At 36.7% G+C, this 27,783-nt stretch overlaps 1 protein-coding gene across 3 annotated transcripts in view; it reads left to right on the forward strand.

Moving 5' to 3' along the window:
* The window catches only part of NRK (Nik related kinase), a 130,297-nt gene that overhangs the window by 35,037 nt on the left and 67,477 nt on the right, over positions 1 to 27,783 (forward strand). For all 3 annotated transcript variants that reach the window (XM_086386538.1, XM_086386537.1, XM_086386536.1), the window contains exons 3-4: positions 25,258 to 25,314; positions 27,068 to 27,139. In XM_086386538.1, the coding sequence (XP_086242664.1) occupies positions 25,300 to 25,314; positions 27,068 to 27,139 (87 nt within the window). In that variant the 5' untranslated portion in view covers positions 25,258 to 25,299. The remainder of the gene's footprint in view (positions 1 to 25,257; positions 25,315 to 27,067; positions 27,140 to 27,783) is intronic.

Here is a 27,783-nt window from a genome sequence, read left to right on the forward strand (position 1 = left end):
AATGTGGCTTGAATCTAGAGAACAACAGCAACTGAGAAGTCTTTATATATCTCAGAAACACACTGGAATGTGTTCCTCAACAGAGTGCTTGGAAATCAGGCTTCAATTAATTATAAAATACTTAAAAATATATAATATAGATATCCCCAGTGAGAAGTAACTGCTTTATAGTGTTCACTTAATAACAACATGCACAAGAAGAATTCTTCACACTAGCTTACTTGATGTTTCCATAATCATATGTGTAATAGTGCGAGGGTGGGAGGGTACAGAAATCTTCTGAGGGGATAAATGGGTAGCTGAGTCGCCCTTGCTACACGGAAAGCTTGGAAAGAATAACAAATCTGGTTTATGGTCATTTTTAATAGCCTAGTTGACCCTGAACTTCTTGAAGGTAAAGTCCTTGACTTAATTTGTTTTTAAAGCTCAAGCCCAGCACCTTGCATTGAGTGAATTAGTTCTCTTTGGTTTCTTTCTTTTCTTTTTTTTTTTTTTTTGTACTTACTTTGTGTCAGGAACTGTGCTACTTCTTCCATGTATGTTATTTCTTTTGATCTCCAAAACTTTCTTGTGAGAAAGATATCATCATTCCAGCTTTATAGATGAGGAAACTGAGATTCAGAGAAGTCAAGTAACTTGCCTAATAATTGGTCACATAATTATGTTATGGTAAACATCTGAGATTCAAAGACCAACATACTCTATCATACCAGAGCTTGCTTCACTGTCCAATGAGATTAAACATATATGTGTGTGTACTCTAATACATTCAGTTCAGTTCAGTTCAGTTCAGTCGCTCAGTCATGTCTGACTCTTTGCAACCCCATGAATGGCAGCATGCCAGGCCTCCCTGTCCATCACCAACTCCTGGAGTTCACTCAGACTCAACATCCATTGAGTCAGTGATGCCATCCAGCCATCTCATCCTCTGTCATCCCCTTTTCCTCCTACCCCAATCCCTCCCAGCATCAGAGTCTTTTCCAATGAGTCAACTCTTCGCATGAGGTGGCCAAAGTACTGGAGTTTCAGCTTTAGCATCATTCCTTCCAAAGAAATCCCAGGGTTGATCTCCTTCAGAATGGACTGGTTGGATCTCCTTGCAGTCCAAGGGACTCCTCAAGAGTCTTCTCCAACACCACAGTTAAAAGCGTCAATTCTTTGGCACTCAACTTTCTTCACAGTCCAACTCTCACATCCATACATGACCACTGGAAAAACCATAGCCTTGACTAGACGGATTGTTGGCAAAGTAATGTCTCTGCTTTTGAATATGCTATCTAGGTTGCTCATAATATATTAGCAATTATTAAGCTGTTTATTTTGACAAATTATTCTGTTAAGACTAGAGGAGATTCAGGGGACTTCCCTGGTGGTTCAGTGGCTAAGACTCCACGCTCCCAATGCAGAAGGCCTGGGTTCAATCCCTTGTCAGGAAACTAGATCCCACATGCTAAAACTAGGAGTTCACATGCCACAATTAAAAGATCACACCTGCTGCAACTAAGACCTAGCACAGCCAAATAAATAAAGAGTAGAGGAGATTCATGCTTAATGTTCCCACTGTCATTATTTAACTTTCACTTTTAAATAACAACTTTATTGAGGTAAAGTTAACATAATTTTCACCTCTTAAAAGTATGTAATTCAGTGTTTTTTTAGTATATTCACCAATGGGTACAACCATGACTTTTATCTGATTTCAAAATCTTTTCATCACCCACAAAAGAAACCCTGTACCCATTAGGCAATCATTCCTCATTCCCTGTTTTCTCAGCCACTGGCAGTCACTAATATACTGTCTCAAAATATTTGTATATTCTAGAAATTTTACATAAATAGAATCCTACAGTATGTGACCCTTTGAGACCAGATAACTTTCACTTAGCATACTCTTTTCAGGGTTCATTATGTTATAGTGTGAATTAGTGCATCATTCTTTTTAAATAGCTGAATAATATTTTATTGTATGAATATAGCACACTTTATCCATTCTTCAGTTTTTATGGAGACTTGTGATGTTTCAACGTTTTTGACTATTATGATAATGTTTCTATGATTCATGTACAAGTTTTTGCATGGTTGTATGCCTTCTATCCTATTGGGTATACACCTTGGGATGGAATTGCTGAATCACATGATAAGAATGTAACTTTCTGAGGAACCATAAGAGTTTTCCACAAGGCCTGGACCGTTTTACATTCTCACTGAAAGTATATGAAATTTCTGATTTTTCCATCCTCACCAACACTCTTTTTCATTAAAAAAATTATAATCATCCTTCTGGCTATAATATGGAGTGGTATCTCATTGTGGCTTTGATTTGCATTGCCATAATAATTATTGGTGTTGAGTATATTTTAATGTACTTATTGACCGCTTGTGCTTCTTCCTTGGGTAAGTGTCTACTCAAATCTTTTGCTAATGTAAGTCCCTAATCAGGTATATGATTTGCAAATATTTTCTCCCATTCTGTGGGTTTTCTTTTCATTCAATTTTCATGAAATCTAATTTATTTGTATTTTCTTTAGTTATTCTATGAAACCATTACCAGATTCATTGTCCCCAAGATTTACTCCCATGTTTTCTTCTAAGGGTTTTTTTAGTTTTGACTCTTATATGTAGGTAACTGATCCATTTCAAGTTAATTTTTGTGTATGGTATGAGGGAGGGGCACAACTTTATTTTTTTGCAGGTTATCCAAATACCATTTGTTGAAGAAAACTTATTCTCCACAAATGTCTTAACACTCTTGTCAACATCCATTTGATCATAAATATAGATATGAGTTTATTTAATTTGTTTTAATATTAATATATTATCAATTTTTATGATGTCTGATATGAATTTAATTTAGATATTTGAGCTTCACAGAAAAGAGAGTCATAAGATACAAAGTTACTTGCTTTAAAATAGTTATTAAAAGAATTTTGTCATCAAGGAAGAAAAAGTGAATGATTTCTAATTTTGAAAATAATTATATTTGGGTCTTTGTTATAGTAAATTATTCTCTACTGTAGTTTCACCTTAACTGTGAAATGGATTAACCAAGAGCTGGTTTTGAATACAGTAATATATAAATGTCATTATTGACTGCCTTCTATTAAATACAAGGAGAACATTTACTGGTTAACCACTAAAATTACAAAGGTGATAAGAAAAAAAACCTGCCAGATAATTATCCTATACAAATGAAATAGAATCACAAGACACTAAATATGTTAGAATAAAAAGAAACTTGTTACACATCTCCAAAATGAAGAAATATATTTTATAGTTTCCGAATTGCTTTCCTTAGAACTTTCTTTGGCTGAGATTATGCATAGATTTATTTCAGAGAATAACAATGGATGACAGAATATTTTGGTATTATGATATGGATCATTTGTTGTACAAGCAAACTATACAGAGAAAAAGTTAGTTTTTTTTTTTAAGTCAGTGTGTTTCTGGCTATCACTTTCCTAAGTCAGCATATATGATGGATACAGTTAGTGGCAGATGCTAAAACCAGGGTGGAGGAGCTTGTGCTTTTTGTGATCTTAATGTATTGCAGCAAATTGATTAAATTTGTTTCTAGTGGCAATACATTTGTGTGAGAAAGGCCCTACATGGTACCAAACAAATTCATACTTTAACTGCCCTTAAACCTTCTAAATGGTGAGTGACTTGATTTGAGAATTGGGAATTTTAACCACTAAAAAATTAGAAAGTAGCAGGAGAGTTTATATTCCATGTATCCGACGTGATAGACCTGGAAAAAACAAAAGCAATAATGTATAAATGGAAGACAAAGAATAATAGTTAAGCTATGGTATGGTATGATACATGATTTTTATGAAACCTTAGTCCACTCTTGTGTGCTACATTGATGATGTTTCCTGAAAGGCAAGAAGGAAGGTCACTATGAAAACACTAGGAATGATTCAAAGGATCCTGAAGTCGCAAAAGGTAAGAAAGCAGTGTATTATTGAATACTATTAATATCAGGGAATAGTAAGTTTTGTTCCAACACTAACACTCTCCGTTTAGACTGGCCATACTTCAAACTTCAAGTTAGTTACACACACACACACAGTTTTTAAAAGGCTCTGTGAGAAACAAGTAACCCATTCCCATTTGTTATTCTTGTAATTGTCAAAGAATTCTTGCTGCTGTTTAGTCAAAATCTTTCCTGCTTTAATTAAAGCCTATTTCCTTTTTATCACTTTTCTGTAGTCACAGGATGTGTGAGTGTGTGTGTGTGTATGTGTATTTGAAGACAGTCTTCCAGCTTACCATTGAACCTTTTCTGTCAGCTTTACAACCTTAATACCTCTAAACTTTCCTGGAAAGATTCATTTACCTTCACATCGGTGATTTCTGTTATTCTTTCTAAAAGAGTATCCTCCTTAAAAAAATGATAATGCTTAAATTGTCTTAAGTAGAGTTTCTTTGTGGAAGTGGAGGGGGGGTCAATACTTTTTATTCCTATTCAAATGAAAAAGGGAGCCTAATAATCTTAGAATTCTATTTAGAAGAGTTTCATTTCTTATCTTGACATTTCTCAAACTGTTATTTCTCACCAAAACATCTCTCAAAAGCTTCTGCTGCCATTGGAGTCGATTTGGTCATTAATGCAGGAGAACAATGTGTTTAAACCAAATTGAGTCATTTTTTTGCAAAAGGATGATCTTCTAAGCTTTCCTTTATCTATGGTCATTCAGTGCCATGCATAGCAATATAAAGTGGTAATTTGAATGGAAAGTTTTTAAAAGGGGTTTTGAAAGTTTTTCTCTGTTATTATAACTATATTTAGAATGTATACTGCAAGGACATGCTGAGTTTATATATCTGAAGGTGCAGTGCATAGAGTTATAAATCCTTATAGGAAGGATCCCATAGTTCTCAGCTCTGCTTAATTTCAAAAATCAAATTGGGACACAGACAAAAGACAGATATTTAGTCTGTAATGTTATATAGTACATCTCATTACCTTGTAAGTATAGGGGAGATCCTAAAATATCTATGGGCCACTGCCCAGTTATATCTGGCCAATGTTGCAAATTTATTCACCCTATTTATTAGAAAAATCTCTCCATATTGTTTGAGCTGAAAGTTTTTAAAACCTTTAAAGTTAAAAGGAATGAAATAAGTATTAGTTGAAAAACTCTGAAACCATCAAATGTCCCAGATAGAGGAATCTATCTGATCTTTATAGAAAATTATCATTAATTTTAGCTGGTGGCAAATGTACCAAACCATCCAAATTTTAATGAATATATATCTATTAAGTGAAACACATATGCACATGCACCCATATATATGTGTTCTCAATACCTGAATAATCTTATTGATATAATTTGGTAGTTAAACTTATCAAGGTAGGAAAACTAGTTTCCATTTGACTTTCTATAAGGCAAGACTTGGTTGAAACTGAAAGTCTGAAAGTCGCTCAGTCGTGTCTGACTCTTTGTGACCCCATGGACTATATACTCCATGGAATTCTCTAGGCCAAAATAGTAGGGTGGGTAGCCTTTCCCTTCTCCAGGGGATTTTCCCAACCCAGGGATCAAACCCAGGTCTCCTGCATTGCAGGCAGATTCTTTACCAGCTGAGCCACAAGGGAAGCCAAAGAACACTGGAGTGGATAGCCTATCCCTTCTCCAGGGAATCTTCCCAACCCAGGAAACAAGCTGGGGTCTCCTGCATTGCAGGTGGATTCTTTATCAACTGAGCTATCAGGGAAGACTTGGTTAGGGCAGAGTTAATTTGGGAGAATAAACCTAGCTCATTTAGAGTGTCTGAATTTTGTTGTGAGACTAGTAAACTTTACAGACACTAAGCAGAAAGGACTAGTAAAATGAATTTCTTTGGGTGTACAATTTGCCCACTCTCATAGAGTCAGTCTTTCTCATCTTCTTCCCTCTTTTCCTTACCCTACCCTCCTCTTCCTCCTGCTTCACCTCCTTTTTCTCCTCCTGCACCTCTTTCTCTTCCATCTTTCATCTTCTTCCTCCCCCTTTCCTCCTCCCAGCCTTCTTCCCCTTTTCCTCCTCCTTCTGCTGCTGCTTCTCTCTCTCCCCTTCTTTCCCCTCCTCCCCTTCCTTGCTTCCCCCAGTCTCCAACTTCACCCAATCAGAGTAGATTGGTCTACTCCATTCTACTACAGAGCTCTTCTTGAGGGTCATTTTCAGGAATGTTTTTCCCCTTCATGATTGCCTCTGATGTTTGCTTTAATTTGTGAATGTCCCCTGAACTTCAGTGTTGTTGCACTCCTTAACAGCTGCTGAAGCATATTACAAGGATTCCATTTCAGCCAGATAATTATAAAACAAACTCACTATTTTTCTAAGCTTATGCCTAGACTGATAGGTTGGGGAGGATAGGAGGAGAGGTAGTGGAGGATAGCAATTTATTCCTTGGAGGGAACTTTCAGTTTTCACAAGTACAGTATCCTCCCTGAGGGGGCCCCTGAGTTCACATTCTTTCAGGTACTGCCCCACAAGGATAAGGAATTTTCTGACTTCTCATAGTTCACAGTTGAATAAAGGTGTAGTATAGGATAAATAAGAACAATAACTTATGTATTACCTCCTGACAGTGACTCATGACCATACCACTATCAAAGACCCTTGAAACCAGAATACTTTGGTTTTGTGAAATCCTAGTTGTGGACTTAGAGAGATAGTGGAATCTTTTGTTGAATAATTGTCTTGTGGAAACCCTGCAATATGTTTCATCCTCTGTTATGAGGTACAGCAAACATTTAAACCCACACAAGTGGTGAAGGCTATCGAGCTATTAGTTATGTAAATACTGTAATTTGGACCTGAAAGGAATTGGATTTGTGTATTCATAAAATTGGAATAAAGAAAAAAAATCTGCCTTTGCTCCCTTTCTTTGCACGTATCTAATTCTTTTTCTGTACCTGTTAAACACTTGTTTAAGAAAAAGATATTTATTCATCTTACAGCTTTTTAGGCATTACTATGGCAAGATGATCTTTTCTTCTTTTAGATTCTGTCAACAGAGCCATTTGTATGTCAGTTCAGGGGAAAACCAGCCAGTCAGTTATTTTGCTTTCAGTTTGGCCCAAGGAACACTGCTTAACCTGGGGAATACTCTAGGTGGCATAGCTCTCAAAAAATGTAAGTCAAGTGCTTAAAACAAAGGAAAACAAAAAGTAATAAAAAGAAGTTCTAATTTCTAGGTTTTAATATGTGTTATGAACTCTAATAAATTTTTTCCTGGCTTACGTGTATTTTTATTAAAATAAGCTTATTGTATAATTATGAAATTTAAAATATATTGGTAAAATATTAAAGTATCAGAAGTGAAGAAAAACTGATAGAATGACAAGGATATATTGGTCTGTTCCCAATTACAATGGAACACTTTGACACCTCTCTCAGAATTTTAAAGACCAAGTTGACAAAAATAAAATTAATGAAACTATAATTAGCAAGCTTGGTTTCTTAGAAATGAGTAGAATTCTGCAACCAAGTATTAGGGAACAAACATTGTTTCCCAGCACATAAGCGACATTTTGAAAAATTGATTATATGTTTGGCTATGAAGAAAATCTTAAAATATATCTTACAGAACATAGTCTCTGACCAAAATTCAGTACAATTTAGAAAGCAACAACAAAAGGGTAACAAAACTTCATGTATTTAAAAATAAAAAAACTTACATATATAAATAATTCATAGAGAAATTAGTATTTTAATATACATTCAAAAATATTTATGCACTCACATATTTATCCAATCTAGCAATAATTTTGATTAAATAGGAAAGGGCTATTTTGAACTTCCCATGCATATCTAATAATAGTGGTAAACACATAACATAATAATTCTTTATCCTTGGTTGATTGGGGAAGAATGTTAAGCAAATTATAGATACTTACAAGATTATTTAATCTGTTTAGAATACAAATTTTTCAAATCCTTTGATAGCACTAGATTTTCATATACTTCCTAGAAAAATGCTTTGGAAACAGGCAGTCTGTTCATTTTTGTTGGATTGTATGCAGTAAAAAATAGTGAAAAACTATCCTTGGTATAGTCTTTATGAGCTAATTGAAAATCATTCTTACCCAGTCATTAAAGTAGATTCACTAAGGTTGTCTATTTGTCAACCTGGATCGATATAATGAAGTTAGATTTTAGAGTAATTCAGATGGGCTTTTCTGAAAATTCTTCTAAATTAATGAATCAAAATATACATATTTAATCTCTTGAAAAGGCAAAATGACAACCAAAGCTACATCATACAGATGCTCTTTTACCCAAAACAGGTATGAGTCAAGTGTCTTCTCTGGAATCCATACTCTGATCATAAGCCAGGTGTGATATATATTTTTTAAAGATCTGATAATTAGCCAAACTGAGCTTGCTACGGTTATAGATAGACCAGCTAAACATAGTGGCCTAATTCCAGAATTAGGCTACAGTCCCTGACTTACACAAGCCCACCCTGAAAATAAATTTCACCAAATGTATTTCTATTACTTAGTAAGTCTCAGCATTGTCAGAGAAACACTTGGTTGGTTAAAATAATATTTAAACAGCACATTTGTGCCTGCATTTGAATTCACAGAGCTGTTTACGTATGAAACCCTATCTTCCATTATAAATAAAAATGGAAACATTAAAAGTCAAATAGTCTGTGATATTGGCTGTTTTCCTTATATGCTTTAAATATTAGCAGTTTACCTCATTGGATTTTATAATGAATCCATCCTGAAACTTATAACAAAAATATGCGGCATTGCCATCAATATGAGACCATATAGAATCTATGGCCTAAGAAAATGTAACTGTTATGTAGGATTTCAGTTATATTCTAGGAATTTGAAAGAAGTCAGACATATAAGATCTAACAGATTTAGAGGAATGCTGGTCTGAATTTGTGAAATATTTTCAATAGGAAAATCTTAAGTATAATTCTGGTAGTATCAAGGACTCATTTGCACCCTTATAATAGTTGCCACTTTGTCTCCTGCATTTTGGTAGTTTATGTACCTTTATTACTATTTATAAAATTCCTTAAAAAAATAAAAAAAATAAAATTCCTTAAAAGTAGAAACTGTAAGTAATTTTTATGTCTTGCCTGGTGTCCAGGATATAGGTAAGATTTAATAAATATTTCTTAAATATGGAGGTTGTGTGAAGGAGTGGAAGAAACACTAGATTGGGAAGGGAATTTCGAGCTTAATTGTGGCTCTGCTGCTAATGCTAGTGGTGGAGAAAATAGCAGGGAAAAATGGCAAGAGTATTTGAAGGAGAAAAGAAAAAAGTTGAAATTGTGAAGAAGGCAAGGTTGATTTCCACATGCCCCCGTGGTCCTTTGGATTTCTCTTGTTTTTTCCTCCAAATCTGGAAACTGTCATTGATGCACACACACACACACACACACACACACACACCATTCCCCACTAATGCTCCTCCCTCATATGTATGTGTATGAACACATACAGAGGTTTTATTGAAATAGCAAGGTATTTGATATAAATCTATATTTTTAGCCTTATTATTGCCTTAGTCTCCCATTGCTTCCTTGCTAGATTTGACTTGCCTCAGTGATTTCCCTCTTTTAATTAGCTGTAATAAGATCTTCCTGTACTTTTATTTCCCTGTGTACTAGCATCATTCTCCTTTTATCATGTTACAATTTTCAACTCAGCAGTTTTGGGAGGCTATATCCCACTATCATTTCTTCCCACCCACCTCTGTCTGCTATGCAACTGTGAGGGATACACTGAGGGGTTTAACTTTGAGCCTTTTAGTTAATTTCACACTCTTCAGATTTCATTTCTGCAGACTTGATGTAAACAGCATGTTATTGGCAAATCCAGCACTATAGTTGCCAAGATGTGCTGAAATTCCCTTTGCCTAGATAATTCCTTAGAGTTAAAAAAAAAAAAAAAAAGCCCTCCAATAAGCGGATGGCTCTAGTTAAAATGCACGTGTAGTTCCTTGATGAGAAGGAAGTTCACTAGACAAGACCTTCCCAATACATCTGTAAGAGAAGATTAGCTATTGCTTTGTCTTTGAAAAGGCCAGAGCAGGATCATGAAGGAATGCGGTAGCAGAGTGGAGTGTTAAGGGAGTAAACATTTAGGGCATGGAGCATTGCCCACAAAGGTCAATTCAAGGCCAGTTGAAGGGTTTAAGTCATCTTAGTCATTCTTAAGAATGAAGACTCCCCAAATTTTAAGATTGGCAGAGACTGGGAGTTAGTGGTAAATTACCAAATTAATATTGGTGGAAAATGTCCTTTAATTTCTTCACACTTTATGCTTTGGAGCATTGATTAAACCCTGAAGGCTATTGGTGTTTCTTGGCCTCTCTTCTGTAGAAGCCAGTTTTTTTCTCTCTTCATCTCCTTCCTCAATCTTTCCTATGCCCTGCCTGTCCTCTCACTTCCCCCGCTACTCCTTCTTTTTCCATTTTCCCTTCTCCTTGGCATTTCCCTAAGTATTAGTGTCCATCCTGGTCAAATAGAGATGCCTCAAAGGTGCCTTTGAGAACTGCTAATCACTGCTGTAGATCATGGAGACAATTTAGTTTTTAAGGATTTTTCTCTTTAAGGCATCAACATCCTCTCCACCTTAGCTTCATACTGAAGGTGTTGTGTTTGTACCTCTGTCAACAGACCTGGGAAAGTTGAGGATTCTGTTTTGATTGGGTAGATTTTGAGCCAAAGCTGCTGCTTTTGGTTGAGTCTCTTTCCTTACCCATCTGTCTTTTTCTTTCAACTAGTTGTGCTATTTGATAGAATTGAAAACACTGCAGCTTACATCTGTCTGGGCAGATGGAATGCATTTTGCATGAGTGTTAACTGATTCATGCGTTGCATAAGAAAGCAGTCTGTGTGTATGCTGAAGACCATTGGCTTATAGAGGGTTTGATTCTTTGCCTTTGCCCATGCCCTCACCAACTACCCCATGGTCAAGCCCAGACAAACCTTAAAGAAAAATTTAAAAAAAGGGATACTATCAATGACAGTGGAAGAAAGTGGGAACTTAAAGGGAAAAAAGTCTGAACACAGAAGTGTCTTCTGGTAGCTGAGTTTCTTTTGTATTTTTCTACTGTATGGACCTTCAGAGGGGGAAAACTCATTGTGGGGAAGCTTCACACATGAAGTAATTCATCATCTCTCACTTGATCATTATTTCACCATATATTATAGACAAAGCTGTTTGGAAATGTTTTCAGAGCATTTGGCATAGTGTGGTCCCTAGTCCCACAGAGTTCCTACACAGTTTCCTCAGCATGAACATAGTTACAGACTGTGACTTTAAACCTGAGTTTGTGATCAACATCAAAGTTTTTATGATGCCACCCATTTGTAGCACAAATAATGGCTTTGTACTTTTGTCCCCTGTGGATGCTGATGTGCTTGTCACATTGCAGTGTGATGAAATCTCCCCTTGGTTGACTACTAGTAGCTATCCATGTATTTCCAGCAAATGCTGTGTGTATCCTGAAGCCAAGAACTTTGAACTTTATTGTCCATTTTGTGCAATTTGCTCTTTGAATGCTATAGCGCGATAGAGAGCAGCTTCATTTGCAAATGATGTTACTACATATTTTGACCTAATTTTCCCTGCAGGAGTAATAACAAGGGTAATAAAACTCAGTTGAAGCTGCTGTATAAGCACACATAACTGCCTCAAATTACAGGGGAGTTTCTAAGCTACATAGCCACTGAAACCACGAAGGCCCTCTTCCGACTCTTTTCACAGTTCTAATAAGCATGACCATGACTGTCCCAAATTTCTGGATGAGGAAAAACATTATTCTGTTGAATTATGCTGGTGGTTAGAAGGTTTTTAGCTACAAAATTTGTGTTTCAGTATATATTCTTTGGCTTCATCTAGCCAGGGTTTGGGTAATTTGGGGGTTTGCTAGGGAAAAAAAAAGAGGTGAGGAACTTGGAGTGCTCACCATCTCATGTACTTGTAGTAGATATAACCACAAGAAGTGTAAACAGCAGATCTTTAATGAAGAAACTTTGGAAGTAGTAGCCATGGGTTAAGGAAAGCAAGGCTAAGAATTAGGCCAATCAAATGTACCAACTGGGCAAGAGCCTTGGCACTTCCATTACTTATGCAGGGTCATGCCCTCTGAGTAGCACATATCATCTCCTGGATGGTCTCTGACTGAATGAATTTTGAGGAACTTTGAGTAGCTTCAGAATGGAACCCAAAGATGATTATAGAGTAAAAAATGAAATTCACTATGGACAAATAATGATCTTTGAGTTCCTGGAGTACCCTGGTGCAGTGCAGCATTTCAGTCTTTGTCAGAAAGCCCCAGTATATCATAGGCACATTGGGCACTGAACTCCCTGCAAATCTTCTCACACATAACTTGGCATAAAAATTATCTTTGTACACCACCCTTCCACCATTACATACACACCTTTGCCCATGCATGTCCTCCCTTATTTAGAGCTCCATATGGAGATTGACTTGGTTTAGTTTAATGCTTACTTGCAGAATGATGGTGACATGCCAGGCTTTGTGCTAGACTATAAAGATATACCAGAGATGGCAATGGCAACCCACTCCAGTACTCTTGCCTGGCAACAGAGAGGAAATCTTCCCTTAAAGAACTGCCAGTCTAATAGCAGAGATGGACAAGTAAATAGACTAATTAAATAAAAGGAATTTATGAAGCCTCAGGAATATAAAGTACCAACTTAAAATATATTTCATTTATGTTGCTGAAATAACATGAATGCCAATTAAATCTCCTAATATATTTATAAAGATAAAAAATATAAAGTCAAGCAACAATCTCTTTGTTACTCTTCTTGAAGGAAGTGTAGCTCCTGTTTCTGCCCAATTGCAATTTCTGAAATTTGTATCAACTTGATTATAGAAGCCTGCCATCCTAAGGCATCAAGGTTAAAATAGTATTTATTCAGCTCCAAGCTCCATCTTCTCAAAGCCAGAAATATCTGCTCCTGCTTATTCTGAATTCACTCCAAAAGGAGAAAGTCACACCCAAAAAGAATTTTTCAACTTTGGTACATTTGGTTGTATCAAGACCTTTGTGGTGACGGGATGCTCATGTAAATATCAAATTAGAGACTCTCTTTAGTGCCTCTTGTCAATTATTCCCCTCAATAAATTTAATGAACACAATTTTTGTGGCCCTGTACTGTGCATACTAGATTTTAAGGGAATTATAAAAATTGTGTCTTAATAATCTTAATTATCAAATAGCACTTATCAAATATGTACACATCTGTGAGTTCCTTACAGCATTTAAAAGCAAATCTAAAGTCTATGGAATTCCTTTAAGGAGCTCCCCAAACAGGCTGCATCTCTTCCTTTGACAATTTTTAGAGTAAATAAATCTTCCTGATGGATAACTGGTGGGGTGTAGAGTGATTGACACGTTTCCTTATATGTTCCCCACCTCTACCCATTCATCATCTGTGCTAGATCCTCTCCAGTATTGGCCACACCTCTAAACTCTGACAGCTCCAAATTCATCTGTCCCTTTGGGGTTCTTGAGCTTGTTGGTAGTGATGAAGACTAAATGGGGAAGCAAAGGAAAAGACTTTCAAATAACCAAACTACCATTACTTCCCATCTCAAACACTGGTTAAGGAAAGTCCCTGCTTGGAGGCAGGATTATGGGCATGCTAACCTTTAAAAGTTCTCTTGAACCCCGTGTCCTTCTTTTTCTGCATAGACACAATGATGATGAAAATTATCCTGTTAGCCACGTTATCCACAGCACAGCATGAAGTACGTGGTCGATGCCATTTAGGGCTGTACTCTTGGTGGCCTTGAAGCATCACTTGGTTTGTTTGCTAGGAAAAAACTGGAATACAAACAAATGACTAGAAGGACAAAACTGTGTGAATGAAAAGCAAGGTTACCAAATAGGTATGAGTGCAGTGAGTACCTTGTGGCCTTCTGCCACCACAAAACCAAATGAAAAGAAAGAAAGAATGCCCTGGGGATTATGTGGTTTAGATTTGCCAACAGAAGGCAAAGCAAATAACTAGAAGGACTATGTAGGAGTTGCTGAATAGTTGGCAGTCTTTCCACAGCAGTTTCCTTTAACTGCATTATTAAAAATAAAGTTTTTAGCCTAATCAAAATTACAAGGCCATCAAGGACTGTCTTGTGTTCTTTCTGGGGAAAAAAACATGGTAATTAACTGCTACAGGATGATGGATTTTTCCAACACAGCTGTCACAACTGCTATTTTAAATCATTTGTTATGGTTTAAAATGTGTAATCCCCAAGAAATTGATCATTACTGCGATTCAATGCTGGTGTTTCAGTGCCTTAACCAACCTGAGCTTTACATGAGACCATTAACTAACAAAAGCCAGTCATGAAGTGCTAACTACTGATTTCTCAATAATCACTTCTGTCTTCTTTTAAACAAGATTTTATTTTTTAAAAAATTTTAGACTGAAATTTCTGGCAAGACAAAAACAGGTGCACTCTCATATTCTTTTTTCTTTCTTCTCTGTATGGCCACTGCCACTTTTTTCTTTTCTTCTTCGCTGGCTGTGCCTTCCTAATCAGCATTACTTCATAGCCTTTGTTCATGGTGTGTCACTCACTGGGTCCACCCTGCCCTTCAGAATCTGTTCAAATGCTGTGACATCTTCATGGTGCAATTGATATTGTACCTCTTCCAGGAAGCCTTCCCAGTTACTGTATTCATCATTCCCTTAATTAGTATTCATTAAAAGGGTACCAGCCATTCTGCTAGGCACTAGAGATACCAAAATGAAAGACATATATTCCCAAATTTCAAGAACTTTTTATTTTTTCATCCAAGTTTATTGTTGGAGTGACTGAATCCTTGATATGATTATATGCGTGAGACCTAGACTTTATTGACTTTATTTTTCCATTGTAATTGTCTGCATGTAAATTAATTTACCCATATATCTTGCTTATCATCATCAAGACTCTTTGCGACACCATGGACGGTAGCCCACCAGGCTCCTCTGTCCATGGAATTTTCCAGGTAAGAATACTGGAGTGGGTTGCCATTCCCTTCTCCATGGGATCTTCCCAACCCAGGGATTGAATCCGGGTTTCCTGCATTGCAGGCAGATTCTTTACTGTCTCTGCTACCAGGGAAGCCCCAGTGTGCTTCTATATACTTATAAAGAATTTGAGAATATTGGGCCCTGCCTGGGGATATCACCTGTTCCCTGTTCTACTACTATCCTTCTCCCTACCCTTCCTTCCACTTTTATATTAATATACTAGATTTCCTAACAGAAATCACAATGAGTAACTGGAATAGCTATTTATCTCCATTTGAATAGGTCCAAAGGCAGAGGACAGTCTATCAAACAAAAATGGAAATCTTGAGATACTGTGACCAAGAGGAAATATGATGGACTGGCTGAAAATAAAAGCCTAATGGACTGGCTAGTCCACTAGAAATAAGTAAGGCTAAGTTTCAAGTGACCAGGATACTGACAATTTGTAATTTGTTGTTGTTTAGTGGCTTAGTCATGTCCAACTCTTTGCAACCCCATGGACTGTAGCCCACCAGACTCCTCTGTCCATGGGATTTCCCAGGCAAGAATACTGGAGTGGGTTGCCATTCCCTTCTCCAGGGATCTTCCTGACCCAGGGTTCAAACTCAGGTCTCTTGCATTGCAGATGGATTCTTAACCATCTGCGCCACAAGTGAAGCCACCAATTTTCTTCTGTAATCATTGGCTAAGCTATAGTTTGATTCTGGATTACCAATCTGCAAGTTGACCTTGCTTTATTACTTCTGATATATTTCCTCAAATTGGAAGTAATCTGAAATGTGGTAATTCCACTTTCAGAAAATATATTTGAAGAGTTTGATGTTTAATGAAAGCTAGTGTAAGTCCATTTGTAAACCAGACTTCTTTTATGGTCATCCCTTCATTTATTTTGTTATGTATGTAAAGATTGTCCTGAAATTTTTTTTTTTGTTTGAAGCAGACACATATACCTTTTAACAATGGTTTATATGTGACTAGTGTCCTAAATTCAGAGACATATCACATTTTCTGTTCAAAGGACAGATTCACAATGTTTAAATTGAGCTTGGAGCCATTGACAAGCAATAGCACAGTAGTAAATTTTGTTTTTCCTATGAAGAAGACTAACACTGCTTATTTGATTATCTACATTAATTAATAAGACATGAATCATTGCCAAATTGAAATCAATACATTGAGGAATTTATGTTCTTTCCTGGATAATTTCAAATGGTCCTGGAAAAAGAATACATTTGTCCTAATTACTATATTTTAGGGTATAAACCTAGAAAATAGTTGTGAGATCATAAATTAGAAAAATTTCTTAGGACTTTAAGACCTTCATGTGGTATCATATGTTTATTCTCTCAAACCCTTTAAACTGTATTTAGACTGTATTTGGGACCCAAGAATTCATGTTATTAAGTAGTCTTTGTATTTGGTTTCATTCTGTAATTGTTTCAGATATATACATCTTCAGTTCAGTTCAGTTCAGTTCAGTTGCTCAGTCGTGTCCGACTCTTTGCGACCCCATGAACTGCAGCATGCCAGGCCTCCCTGTCCATCACCAACTCCTAGAGTTCACTCAGACTCACATCCATCGAGTCAGTGATGCCATCCAGCCATCTCGTCCTTTGTCGTCCCCTTCTCCTCCTGCCCCCAATCCCTCCCAGCATCAGGGTCTTTTCCAGTGAGTCAACTCTTCGCATGAGGTGGCCACAGTACCGGAGTTTCAGCTTCAGCATCATTCCCTCCATAGAAATCCCAGGCTGATCTCCTTCAGAATGGACTGGTTGGATCTCCTTGCAGTCCAAGGGACTCTCAAGAGTCTTCTCCAACACCACAGTTCAAAAGCATCAATTCTTCAGCGATCAGCTTTCTTCACAGTCCAACTCTCACATCCATACATGACCACTGGAAAAACCACAGCCTTTACTAAATGGACCTTTGTTGGCAAAGTAATGTCTCTGCTTTTGAATATGCTATCTAGGTTGGTCATAACTTTTCTTCCAAGGAGTAAGCGTCTTTTAATTTCATGGCTGCAGTCACCATCTGCAGATATTTTGGAGCCAAAAAAAATAAAGTCTGACACTGTTTCCACTGTTTCCCCATCTATTTCCCATGAAGTGATGGGACCAGATGCCATGATCTTCGTTTTCTGAGTGTTGAGCTCTAAGCCAACTTTTTCACTCTCCACTTTCACCTTCATCAAGAGGCTTTTTAGTTCCTCTTCACTTTCTGCCATAAGGGTGGTGTCATCTGCATATCTGAGGTTATTGATATTTCTCCCGGCAATCTTGATTTCAGCTTGTGCTTCTTCCAGCCCAGCATTTCTCATGATGTACTCTGCATATAAGTTAAATAAGCAGGGTGATAATATACAGCCTTGACGTACTCCTTTTCCTATTTGGAACCAGTCTGTTGTTCTATGTCCATTTCTAATTCTTGCTTCCTGACCTGCATATAGGTTTCTCAAGAGGCCAGTCAGGTGCTCTGGTATTCCCATCTCTTTCAGAATTTTCCACAGTTTATTGTGATCCACATAGTCAAAGGCTTTGGCATAGTCAATAAAGCAGAAAGAGATGTTTTTCTGGAACTCTCTTGCTTTTTCCATGATCCAGCAGATGTTGGCAATTTTATCTCTGGTTCCTCTACCTTTTCAAAAACCAGCTTGAACATCTGGAAGTTTGGAGAATTTTGAGCATTACTTTACTAGCATGTGCAGTTGTGCGGCAGTTTGAGCATTCTTTGGCATTGCCTTTCTTTGGGATTGGGATGAAAACTGACCTTTTCCAGTCCTATGGCCACTGCTGAGTTTTCCAAATTTGCTGGCATATTGAGTGCAGCACTTTCACAGCATCATCTTTCAGGATTTGAAATAGCTCAACTGGAATTCCATCACCTCCACTAGCTTTGTTCATAGTGATGCTTTCTAAGGCCAACTTGACTTCACATTCCAGGATGTCTGGCTCTAGGTTAGTGATCACATCATCATGATTATCTTGGTCGTGAAGATCTTTTTTGTACAGTTCTTCTGTGTATTCTTGCCATCTCTTCTTAATATCTTCTGCTTCTGTTAGGTCCATACCATTTCTGTCCTTTATTGAGCCCATCTTTGTGTGAAATGTTCTCTTGGTATCTCTAATTTTCTTGAAGACATCTCTATTCTTTCCCATTCTGTTGTTGTCCTCTATTTCTTTGCATTGATCGCTGAGGAAGGCTTTCTTATCTCTTCTTGCTATTCTTTGGAACTCTGCAATCAGATGCTATATCTTTCCTTTTCTCCTTCGCTTTTCACTTCTCTTCTTTTCACAGCTATTTGTAAGGCCTCCCCAGACAGCCATTTTGCTTTTTTGCATTTCTTTTCCATGGGGATGGTCTTGTCCCTGTCTCTTGTACAATGTCACGAACCTCTGTCCATAGTTCATCAGGCACTCTTATCTATCAGATCTAATCCCTTAAATCTATTTCTCACTTCCACTGTATAATCATAAGGGATTTGATTTAGGTCATACCTGAATGATCTAGTGGTTTTCCCTACTTTCTTCAATTTCAGTCTGAATTTGGCAATAAGGAGTTCATGATCTGAGCCACAGTCAGCTTCTGGTCTTGTTTTTGTTGAGTGTATAGAGCTTCTCCATCTTTGGCTGCAAAGAATATAATCAGTCTGATTTCGGTGTTGAGCATCTGGTGATGTCCACGTGTAGAGTCTTCTCTTGTGTTGTTGGAAGAGGGTGTTTGCTATGACCAGTGCATTTTCTTGGCAAAACTCTATTAGGCTTTGCCCTGCTTCATTCTGTACTCCAAGGCCAAATTTGCCTGTTACTCCAGGTGTTTCTTGACTTCCTTCTTTTGCATTCCAGTCCCCTATAATGAAAAGGACATCTTTTTTTGGGTGTTAGTTCTAAAAGATCTTGTAGGTCTTCATAGAACCATTCAACTTCAGCTTCTTCAGCATTACTGGTTGGGGCATAGACTTGAATTACTGTGATATTGAATGGTTTGCCTTGGAAACAAACAGAGATCATCCTGTCATTTTTGAGATTGCATCCAAGTACTGCATTTCAGACTGTTTTGTTGACCATGATGGCTACTCCATTTCTTCTAAGGGATTCCTGCCCTCAGTAGTAGATATAATGGTCATCTGAGTTAAACTCACCCATTCCTGTCCATTTTAGTTCACTGATTCCTAGAATGTCGATGTTCACTCTTGCCATCTCCTGTTTGACCACTTCCAATTTGCCTTGATTTATGGACCTGACATTCCAGGTTCCTATGCAGTATTGCTCTTTACAGCATCAGACCTTGCGTCTATCACCAGTCACATCCACAGCATGGTATTGTTTTTGCTTTGACTCCATCCCTTCATTCTGTCTGGAGTTATATCTCCACTGATCTCCAGTAGCATATTGGGCACCTACTGACCTGGGGAGTTCCTCTTTCAGTATCCTATCATTTTGCCTTTTCATACTGTTCATGGGGTTCTCCAGGCAAGAATACTGAAATGGTTTGCCATTCCCTTCTCCAGAGGACCATATTGTGTCAGATCTCTCCACCATGACCCGCCCGTCTTGGGTTGCCCCACAGGCATGGCTTAGTTTCATTGAGTTAGACAAGGCTGTGGTCCTAGTGTGATTAGATTGACTAGTTTTCTGTGATTATGGTTTCAGTGTGTCTACCCTCTGATGCCCTCTTGCAGCACCTCCATCTTACTTGGGTTTCTCTTACCCTGGACTTGGGGTATCTCTTCACGGCTGCTCCAGCAAAGCGCAGCTGCTGCTCCTTACCTTGGACGAGGGGTATCTCCTCACCGCCGCCTCTCCCGACCTTGAATGTGGAATAGCTCCTCTAGGCCCTCCTAGAAGTTTAATATACATCTTAAACACTGTAAATTCCTCCAGTAAAATTGTGACTTGGCATATTTTGTCTCTTTACCTCTCCTCTCCACCCCCTCTTTTTTTTTCTCCCTCCACACTTTTAGAGTCTCTTCTCAGACACCTTTACCTTGCTCCCCATTCTAGACACTTGCTGCCTTCATTATGGTTGAGGAGCAATCTCTCCTGGAACTCCTCAGACTCTAGCACTTTCCTTCCTCCATCAACACTTAACTGTTTATTACCATTCCTGCAGTTATCTAATCTGATCCTCTAACTCATGCTGAAGTGTTAATGACAAATGAAGAATGATAAATCAGTTTTTTCAGCTAACATTTGAATAATAAGAGAGTTTCATTTCTTTAATAAAATTGAGGCCATAATACTGATTTTTATACTTTGAAGTGAATTGTAAGGTGGAGTAGAAGGGGGATTTTTTGAGTAGTTGACCTTCTTTTGCCCCTAAAATTCGTATCATATGAGCTGTGTCTATAAATAATGAAATGTAAGTTAAATGAGCTTGGTGACAAGACAGACAGTTGCCTAAGGTGAAAATATAGGTGATTTGACTCCAGATGTTAATAGGCTTGAGCTTAGAGTCGGGAAATTGCTACAAAACATTGTTACTACATATCTTCTATTACTCAAATATGAGAGGGCCTGTGAACATATTCAAAAGATTTAAGCAGAAATTTCTTTTCTTATGGTAGGAACAAAAGCTAGGGGAATTTTCTTCTTCTTGCACTGTGATGCTTGAGAATTAAAAATTCTTAGTTTGCAAACCCTATTTAAGGGAGCATTGTACTATAATGCAGTTGTAGCTCCTATATGATAGTACTGAAATTACTGATGGCAGGAAACTCAGACCAAAAAACCCCACATTTATAATTTAAGGTTTTCTTTGTGATTTTCCTTTATAATATTCACTAAGACCAGTGAGAAATGTGAGATTATTTAACGTTCAATCTAGGATTAAAAACCAAACTCCTTTCTTAGCATTCTCTATGTGTGTTTTCAACAAATGGTGTTTTAAATTAATTTTTCACAAAGCATATATTGTAACTGAAAAAAGGCACATCCTAGAAATAGAATTTGCTGGTCCTGGTTCAACATCTTAATTGATAGGCAATCTGCTTATGACAACATGACCTTCAGCTAAAATCAAGATCTTATAACAACTTCTATGTAGTCAATGAACCACAAGATGGCACCACTAAACAAATAGTTTATCTCAAGATGATGTCTAGGTTCTCTACATAAATGCTCAAGAATAGTGTTATTCCTCTTTAAAACCAACATCAATCACTTCTGATTGATAGAATGAATAGAATATGAGAGGGGGAAATAGGGAAAAAAGAAACCTAGCAGACATCACTTAAACCAAGTGATCTAGGTTAATATCACCAATGATCAGTTGTGGTCATACCATGTACTTGTGACATGATGTGATGAGAAGGGCACTTCACTCCCATGGTGTTCTTTCCTCAAACCCGTGACCTCAGTCTAGTCATGAGAAAACATCAGACAAACCTAAAGTTAGGGACGTTCTATAGAATACTTGACTGTACTTCTGAAAAGTGTCAAGCTCATGAAAAACAGAAAAGACTGAGGACTATCACAGATTACAAGAGCCTAAGGAGACATTAACAACTAAATAGAAGGCAGGATCCCAATTTGGGTCTGACAAAAAGGACATTAGTGGGGAGACTGAGGAAATCCTAATAAAGATTATAATGTCGTTAATAGTATTAGACCAATATTAATTTCTTAGTTTTGACAGTTGTGCCATGGTCATTAAGATGTTAACATTTAAAAGAAACAGTGTAAAGGATATAGAGAAACACTGTACTATCTTTAAAACTTTTCTCTAAGTCTGAAATTACTATTTAAAATAAAAAATATTTTAAAAGTCAAAATACAGAAAGTAGTCTCTGATATACTAAGTTAACAGGCAGCAAATTTCCATTTGTTGCCTGGATATTCTAGACATCTACGAAAACTTGCATAATGGTTAGGCATGTTAACCCTGTGCTTGGTTCCACAATCTGGGGTTTAATTCCTCTATAGACATAGTGAGCATGTTTTTTTTAAGACTTCACATTAGAATACCTTGTCTCACCAGAAAAAAAAATTGTAGTTTTCAGTTGAGAGAATAAAACCCAGATAATAAAGATGGAGCCAAGTTGATTTCTCTGTTCTATGGCAATTGGTGGCACCTTTTAAAGACGGTATATCACTAATATATGTCATGAATGTGATGGCTGTGTATTCTATATGTTTAAAAATTTTGTGGTTTACTCACTGTAGATCTTGCCACATGCCAGGATTCCCTGTCCTTCACTTTGCTAACATGCCAACTATTTGTGTTGCACAGGATAGTAATTTGGCTCACAAGACCTCTTAGAATCAAGGGGTAAACATTTCAATTCCTCTAAAGGCTGTGTGAGAACCAGTTTCCAGCATGTTATATTTGTGCATACAGATGTGAGTAAACTTTGACTAGAAAGTGTTTATGTGAATAATTAGAAAAACAGTACTTTCTGTGTCCTGATAAGGGCTACATAGATAAAAGTTTTAATATATACTTTCTCCCAAATCTATAAATTAATGTGGGAGTTTCCAACATATTTAAATTTCCACATGCAAGAGATTAAAATTGGACCTTATCTTACCCTACTTCGAAAGTTAATGCAAAATGCGTTAAAGACTTAACCTGAAGTTGTAAAGCTCCTGAGAAGGGAACATAGTGGGAAAAACTTCTTGACATTGGTCTTCAAAAGGATTTTTTGGATATGACAGCAAAAGCACAAGCAACAAAAGCAAAAATAATTAAGTGGGACTACATCAAGCAAAAAACTTTCTTCATAGCAGAAGAAACCATCAGCACGATGAAAAGGCAACCTACGGAATGGGAGAAAATATTTGCAAATCATCTATCTGATAAGGCATTAATATCTAAAATATTAATTACTTTTCTCTGATCAATCAATAACCTACAATATTTTTGTTTCCTTTAAAAATTCTAGTCTTTGGTAGCTGTCATGCTCCACCCTAAACTGCTCACCTGATTTTAGATATTTCCTTATACTTTGATCATTAATTTCTGAACACTATCCCAAGTCCAGCCCCATTCCCTTGCTTAGTTTCCATCAGGCTAGCCTTGTGTACTAGTTTTCGAGGTCTGCTATAACAAATTAACCACAAACTTGATGGCATAAAAGAAAGGGAATTTATTCCCTTGAAATTCTAGAGGCTAGAATTCCAAAATCAAAGTGTCTATAGGGCTATTCTCCCTCTGGAGGGACTAGGAAGGAAGATTCCTTGCCTCATCTAGCTTTGGGTGATTGACAACAATCCTTGTAGACACACCAGTCAAATCTCTGCCTCTGTCATCATACGGCATTCTCCCTGGAGATCTGTGTCCAAAATTTCCCCTTGTTACTAGTTACTGGTTATAGGGCCATCCCTAATTCAGTATGATGTTATCTTAAGTTGCTTATATCTGCAAAGGCCCTGTTTCAAAAAAAAAAAAAAAAAAAGGTCACATTCAGAGATACCAATAGTTAGAACTTAAGCATTTTTTTTTTTTTTTTGAGAACACAGTTGAACAAAAACCACCTTGACCCAACTCACAGGCCTGACTCCACAAACTGAAACCAACAATCCATGCCACTTCTCATCAGTGCTTCAACCATTTAACCAGTATAGCTTCTTAATGCCTAGTTCAGTTCAAAATGCTAGTGTTTCTAGAGTTACTTTATTTCTTTGAAAGCCTACTGATCTATTTGTGACACATGGCTTCATTTACAAACTTTCATTTACAAACAGTGGCTTGTTCAGTAGGACTGAAGTAACCTTGAACGTACAGGATTTAATCCCATCGATCATATCATGGAAAAAACAGTTTTGACACTCATGTAACATTGATGGTAATGGTAGAGTGGGCTTCTTTTCTTTCAAGCTTCTTTGATCAGTTGGCTTTATTTTGATGAGAAAACTTGTAGGAGTCATCTAAAGTATATGAAAACTTCTACTTTGTTTTCATATACTTCCAAGCACATATTTTTATGAGAGGTGTGACAACAGACAAGCAATATGTTTAAGGATCACTGTCCTGAATTCAAGGAATCTTGATCTCTTGCATAGCTACTCACTTGGCACGTTACCCAAGATATTAAAAATACTGTCCAGAAACACCACCCCCCCCTCATCTGATCATTTTGTACGTTTAAAAATGTGACTGTGTTTCACCTGAGATCTGTGACTACTGACAGTTATTTGTTTTGCCCCCATATTATTTTACTACATTTGCAGTAACAAATCCACAAATTAGGTGGCTTTAAACATCAGAAATTTATTCTCTCATAGTTCTCAAGGCTGTAAGTCTACAGAGCCATTCTCCCTCTAAAGGCTCTAGGGAAAAATACTTCCTTCCCTCTTCCTAGCTTCTAGTGGTTGCCAGCAATCCTTGGCATCCTTTGGCTTCTAGCTGCATCACTCCACTTTCTTCCTGTCTTCATATGGCCATCTTCTGTTTCTGTGTGTGTCCAAATATCCCTCACCTTTCTCTGATAAACATACCAGTCATTGACCATGGTAATCTAATACAACCTCATTTAACTTGATTACATCTGCAAAGACTCTGTTTTTGAGAAAAGTCACAATCTGAAGTTATGGGTGAACCTCAGTTCTGGGGAAATATTGTCTAACCCAGTCCAGCCAAAGAATGCAGTCTCCTAGGGAAAAAAAATCTGTTTCAAGTTCAAGCCTTACTCATATCAATATCAGACTGATTTTTCTCTATGACTTCAGCTTGAAATACTTTAAAAGGCGTTAGTTACAAAATAAGAAGTCTTATTCCCAACCTCTGTGCTCATTTTTGAAAATTATAAATCTGTAACTTGTACTTGCATTTTGTATAAATACAAGTTCGTAGAACTCAGAGGGTTTTCAATAAGAAAGAATCTTTCAGAACTTCTGTTCATAAATATCTATGGTTCATATGATTGAGACACACTAAATGGTTTACAGGCCATTGAATTAATTATGTGTCACTCTTATCTGTGATAATTATGGAAAAAACATTTTTTAGTATATGAAGAGGAGTTCGATAGAAATATCTGTCTGCATAGTAACACATAATCAGTTGGAAAATGTTCAATAAAACATTTCCTTTTTCCCTATCTCCAGTCTGAAATTTTTACTTTTCATTGGGATGCTTTGGTTTATATAATACATTATAGTTCATCTCTCTATAATACTTTATATCTTATAATAGACTACAGTGTTTAACCTTATTTAATTTGAATATTTTTTTACTTTGCTTCTTGATTGCTGGATTATATAGCCAGCATTCAATGTTTATTATTATCTTATGTTTCAGGGACTCCATGAAAAGACTGGTGCATTTACAGCTGTGAAAGTGATGAATGCTCGTAAGGTAATATTACATCCTGTCTGTATTCTGTTGCTTAGTGGATTGTGGTCTCGGGATAAACAGCTCAGAAAATATTGTATTTGTTTTTTGCATCATTGTTATATATAATTATCTTAATTTGCATTTATTATATTTATAATTTAATATTATTTCTATCACTAGTACATTATTTTTATTATTGATTTATTACATTTACACATAAAAATTGTAATCACAGCAAAAGTCCTATATATTCTTATATTTTATAAAAATGAAAAAATCCATATTCTGGTCTATTTCTAGTTGATTATCTATTTCCAGGCATAGTAAATAGTAAATTTCCTCTAATATTGTGTTACTCCTCTGTGTTTTATTGTATTTATTTCCCTCCCCAACAATTCCTTTTGAAAACTCAGGCCATTAGGTTTTCAGTGACAGGTAGAAGGAAAAGAAGTTGTCTGAGATGCACTTTTTTTTCATGTATTTTTTAACAAATGCACAAGAGAGAGTCTAATTGGCAGTGTTCTGACCAACATTCATAAAGCTGTGTCATGGGTCATAATATATTGTCATAGATTATGCTAAGCCCTGATTTCTGTCCTCTTTCTTTAGCATGAGTACCTCACTTTCTCAGGATAATATTAGCAGGAGCATAACAAAGGTCAAGATATTTTCACTTCACTATAACCTAAAAGAAAATTCTAAAATATCATATTTGAAAAAGTGTATATAGTCACTGAATTGTTATCAATGCCATAAACTGTTCTTTTCCAATTTGTGCAGGAAATTATTTAAACTATTTAAATTATGAACTATTTAAACTATATTAAACTATATAAACTATTATGAAACTATTTAAAGAGCTGCATGTTTTTTGTTTCATCCGTAAATGTCAAATGAAATTTGAGGTGTTGTGGATTTATTTTACCCTGTAAACCATGACTTCCAAATAATCAGCTTGGTACTCTTTGAGTGAGACTCTCTAAAATACGTATTCCCTTTTTTTCAACTTAATAGACTTTGACCCACATTTTTTCTTTTTTTTTTATTTTTAAATTTTATTTTTAAACTTTACATCATTGTATTCGTTTTGCCAAATATCAAAATGAATCCACCACAGGTATACATGTGTTCCCCATCCTGAACCCTCCTCCCTCCTCCCTCCCCATACCATCCCTCTGGGTCGTCCCAGTGCACTAGCCCAAGCATCCAGTATCGTGCATTGAACCTGGACTGGCATCTCATTTCATACATGATATTTTACATGTTTCAATGCCATTCTCCCAAATCTTCCCACCCTCTCCCTCTCCCACAGAGTCCATAAGACTGTTCTATACATCAGTGTCTCTTGCTGTCTCGTACACAGGGTTATTGTTACCCTCTTTCTAAATTCCATATATATGCGTTAGTATACTGTATTGGTGTTTTTCCTTCTGGCTTACTTCACTCTACGTTTTAGATGCTCTGACTTGAAACAGTTAAAAATTATGTTCAGCCCATAGATAGTGTCAATTACCTTGTTTGTTAGAGGAAATAGCACTTTACAATCATCAAATTGTAATATTCCATAAATGGCAGTTAAATCTGTTACTATGAATTTTTTGCCAAGTTTCTGTGTATATAAGAATCTGATTTTTTTTTATTAAAACTATTAGTGAAAATTGAGAGAGGAATTATGTTACTCTTTCATTTAGTACTTAAGCACAAAGTACTCAAGAATAAATCATTTTCAGAGTGTACCAATGCGTTTAATAAAGTTTTGTTCTTGGCTTTGCAGACCCCTTTACCTGAAATAGGAAGGCGAGTGAGAGTGAATAAATATCAAAAGTCTGTCGGCTGGAGATACAGTGTGAGTACTGAAAGTCTTCATTAGCGTCCAAGCCATCTTTCCTTTAATTTTCAACTTTAAACTAATCCCTTTGTATTGTATCGTTATCTGTAGAAGGCCACCACTAAACTCTTCTTGCCTAAAAGTGATATTTATGTTTTTAATGTACTGACATAGATTCATTCATCATATTTGAACACTAGCAACTTTCGGAAAGTAGGGCCTGGAAGAAATGGTACCCTGAACAGGTAAGTGTTGACTGTAGATGAAGGACTAAGTAAATTCACAGCAGATATAGCCCACTAGCTGAATAATAACAAACGAGATGATGGGAACAAGAGTGAATTTTGTCTAAAATTGGCCTTATATGCTTAGTCACTCATTGTGTCTGACTCTTTGCAACCCCATGGACTGTAGCCTGCCAGGTTCCTTTGTCCATGAGATTCTCCAGACGAGAATACTGGAGTGGGTTGCCATGCCATTCTCCAGGGGTTCTTCCTGACCGGGGGATCAAACCCAGGTCTCCCACATTACAGGCAGATTCCTTACCAACTGAGCCACCAGGGAAGTCTAAAATTGGCCTTGGCAAGGTTCTTTTCATACCTTTTACATGATATTCTGGACTGACTAGCTTTTCCCCCATCAAGATTTTTAGAGACATTGCC

This window comes from Bos grunniens, chromosome X, assembly GCF_055505025.1.
Source record: "Bos grunniens cultivar Pamir isolate PY7600 chromosome X, Bosgru_T2T1.0, whole genome shotgun sequence".
In the NCBI taxonomy this organism is placed as follows: Eukaryota; Metazoa; Chordata; class Mammalia; order Artiodactyla; family Bovidae; genus Bos; species Bos grunniens.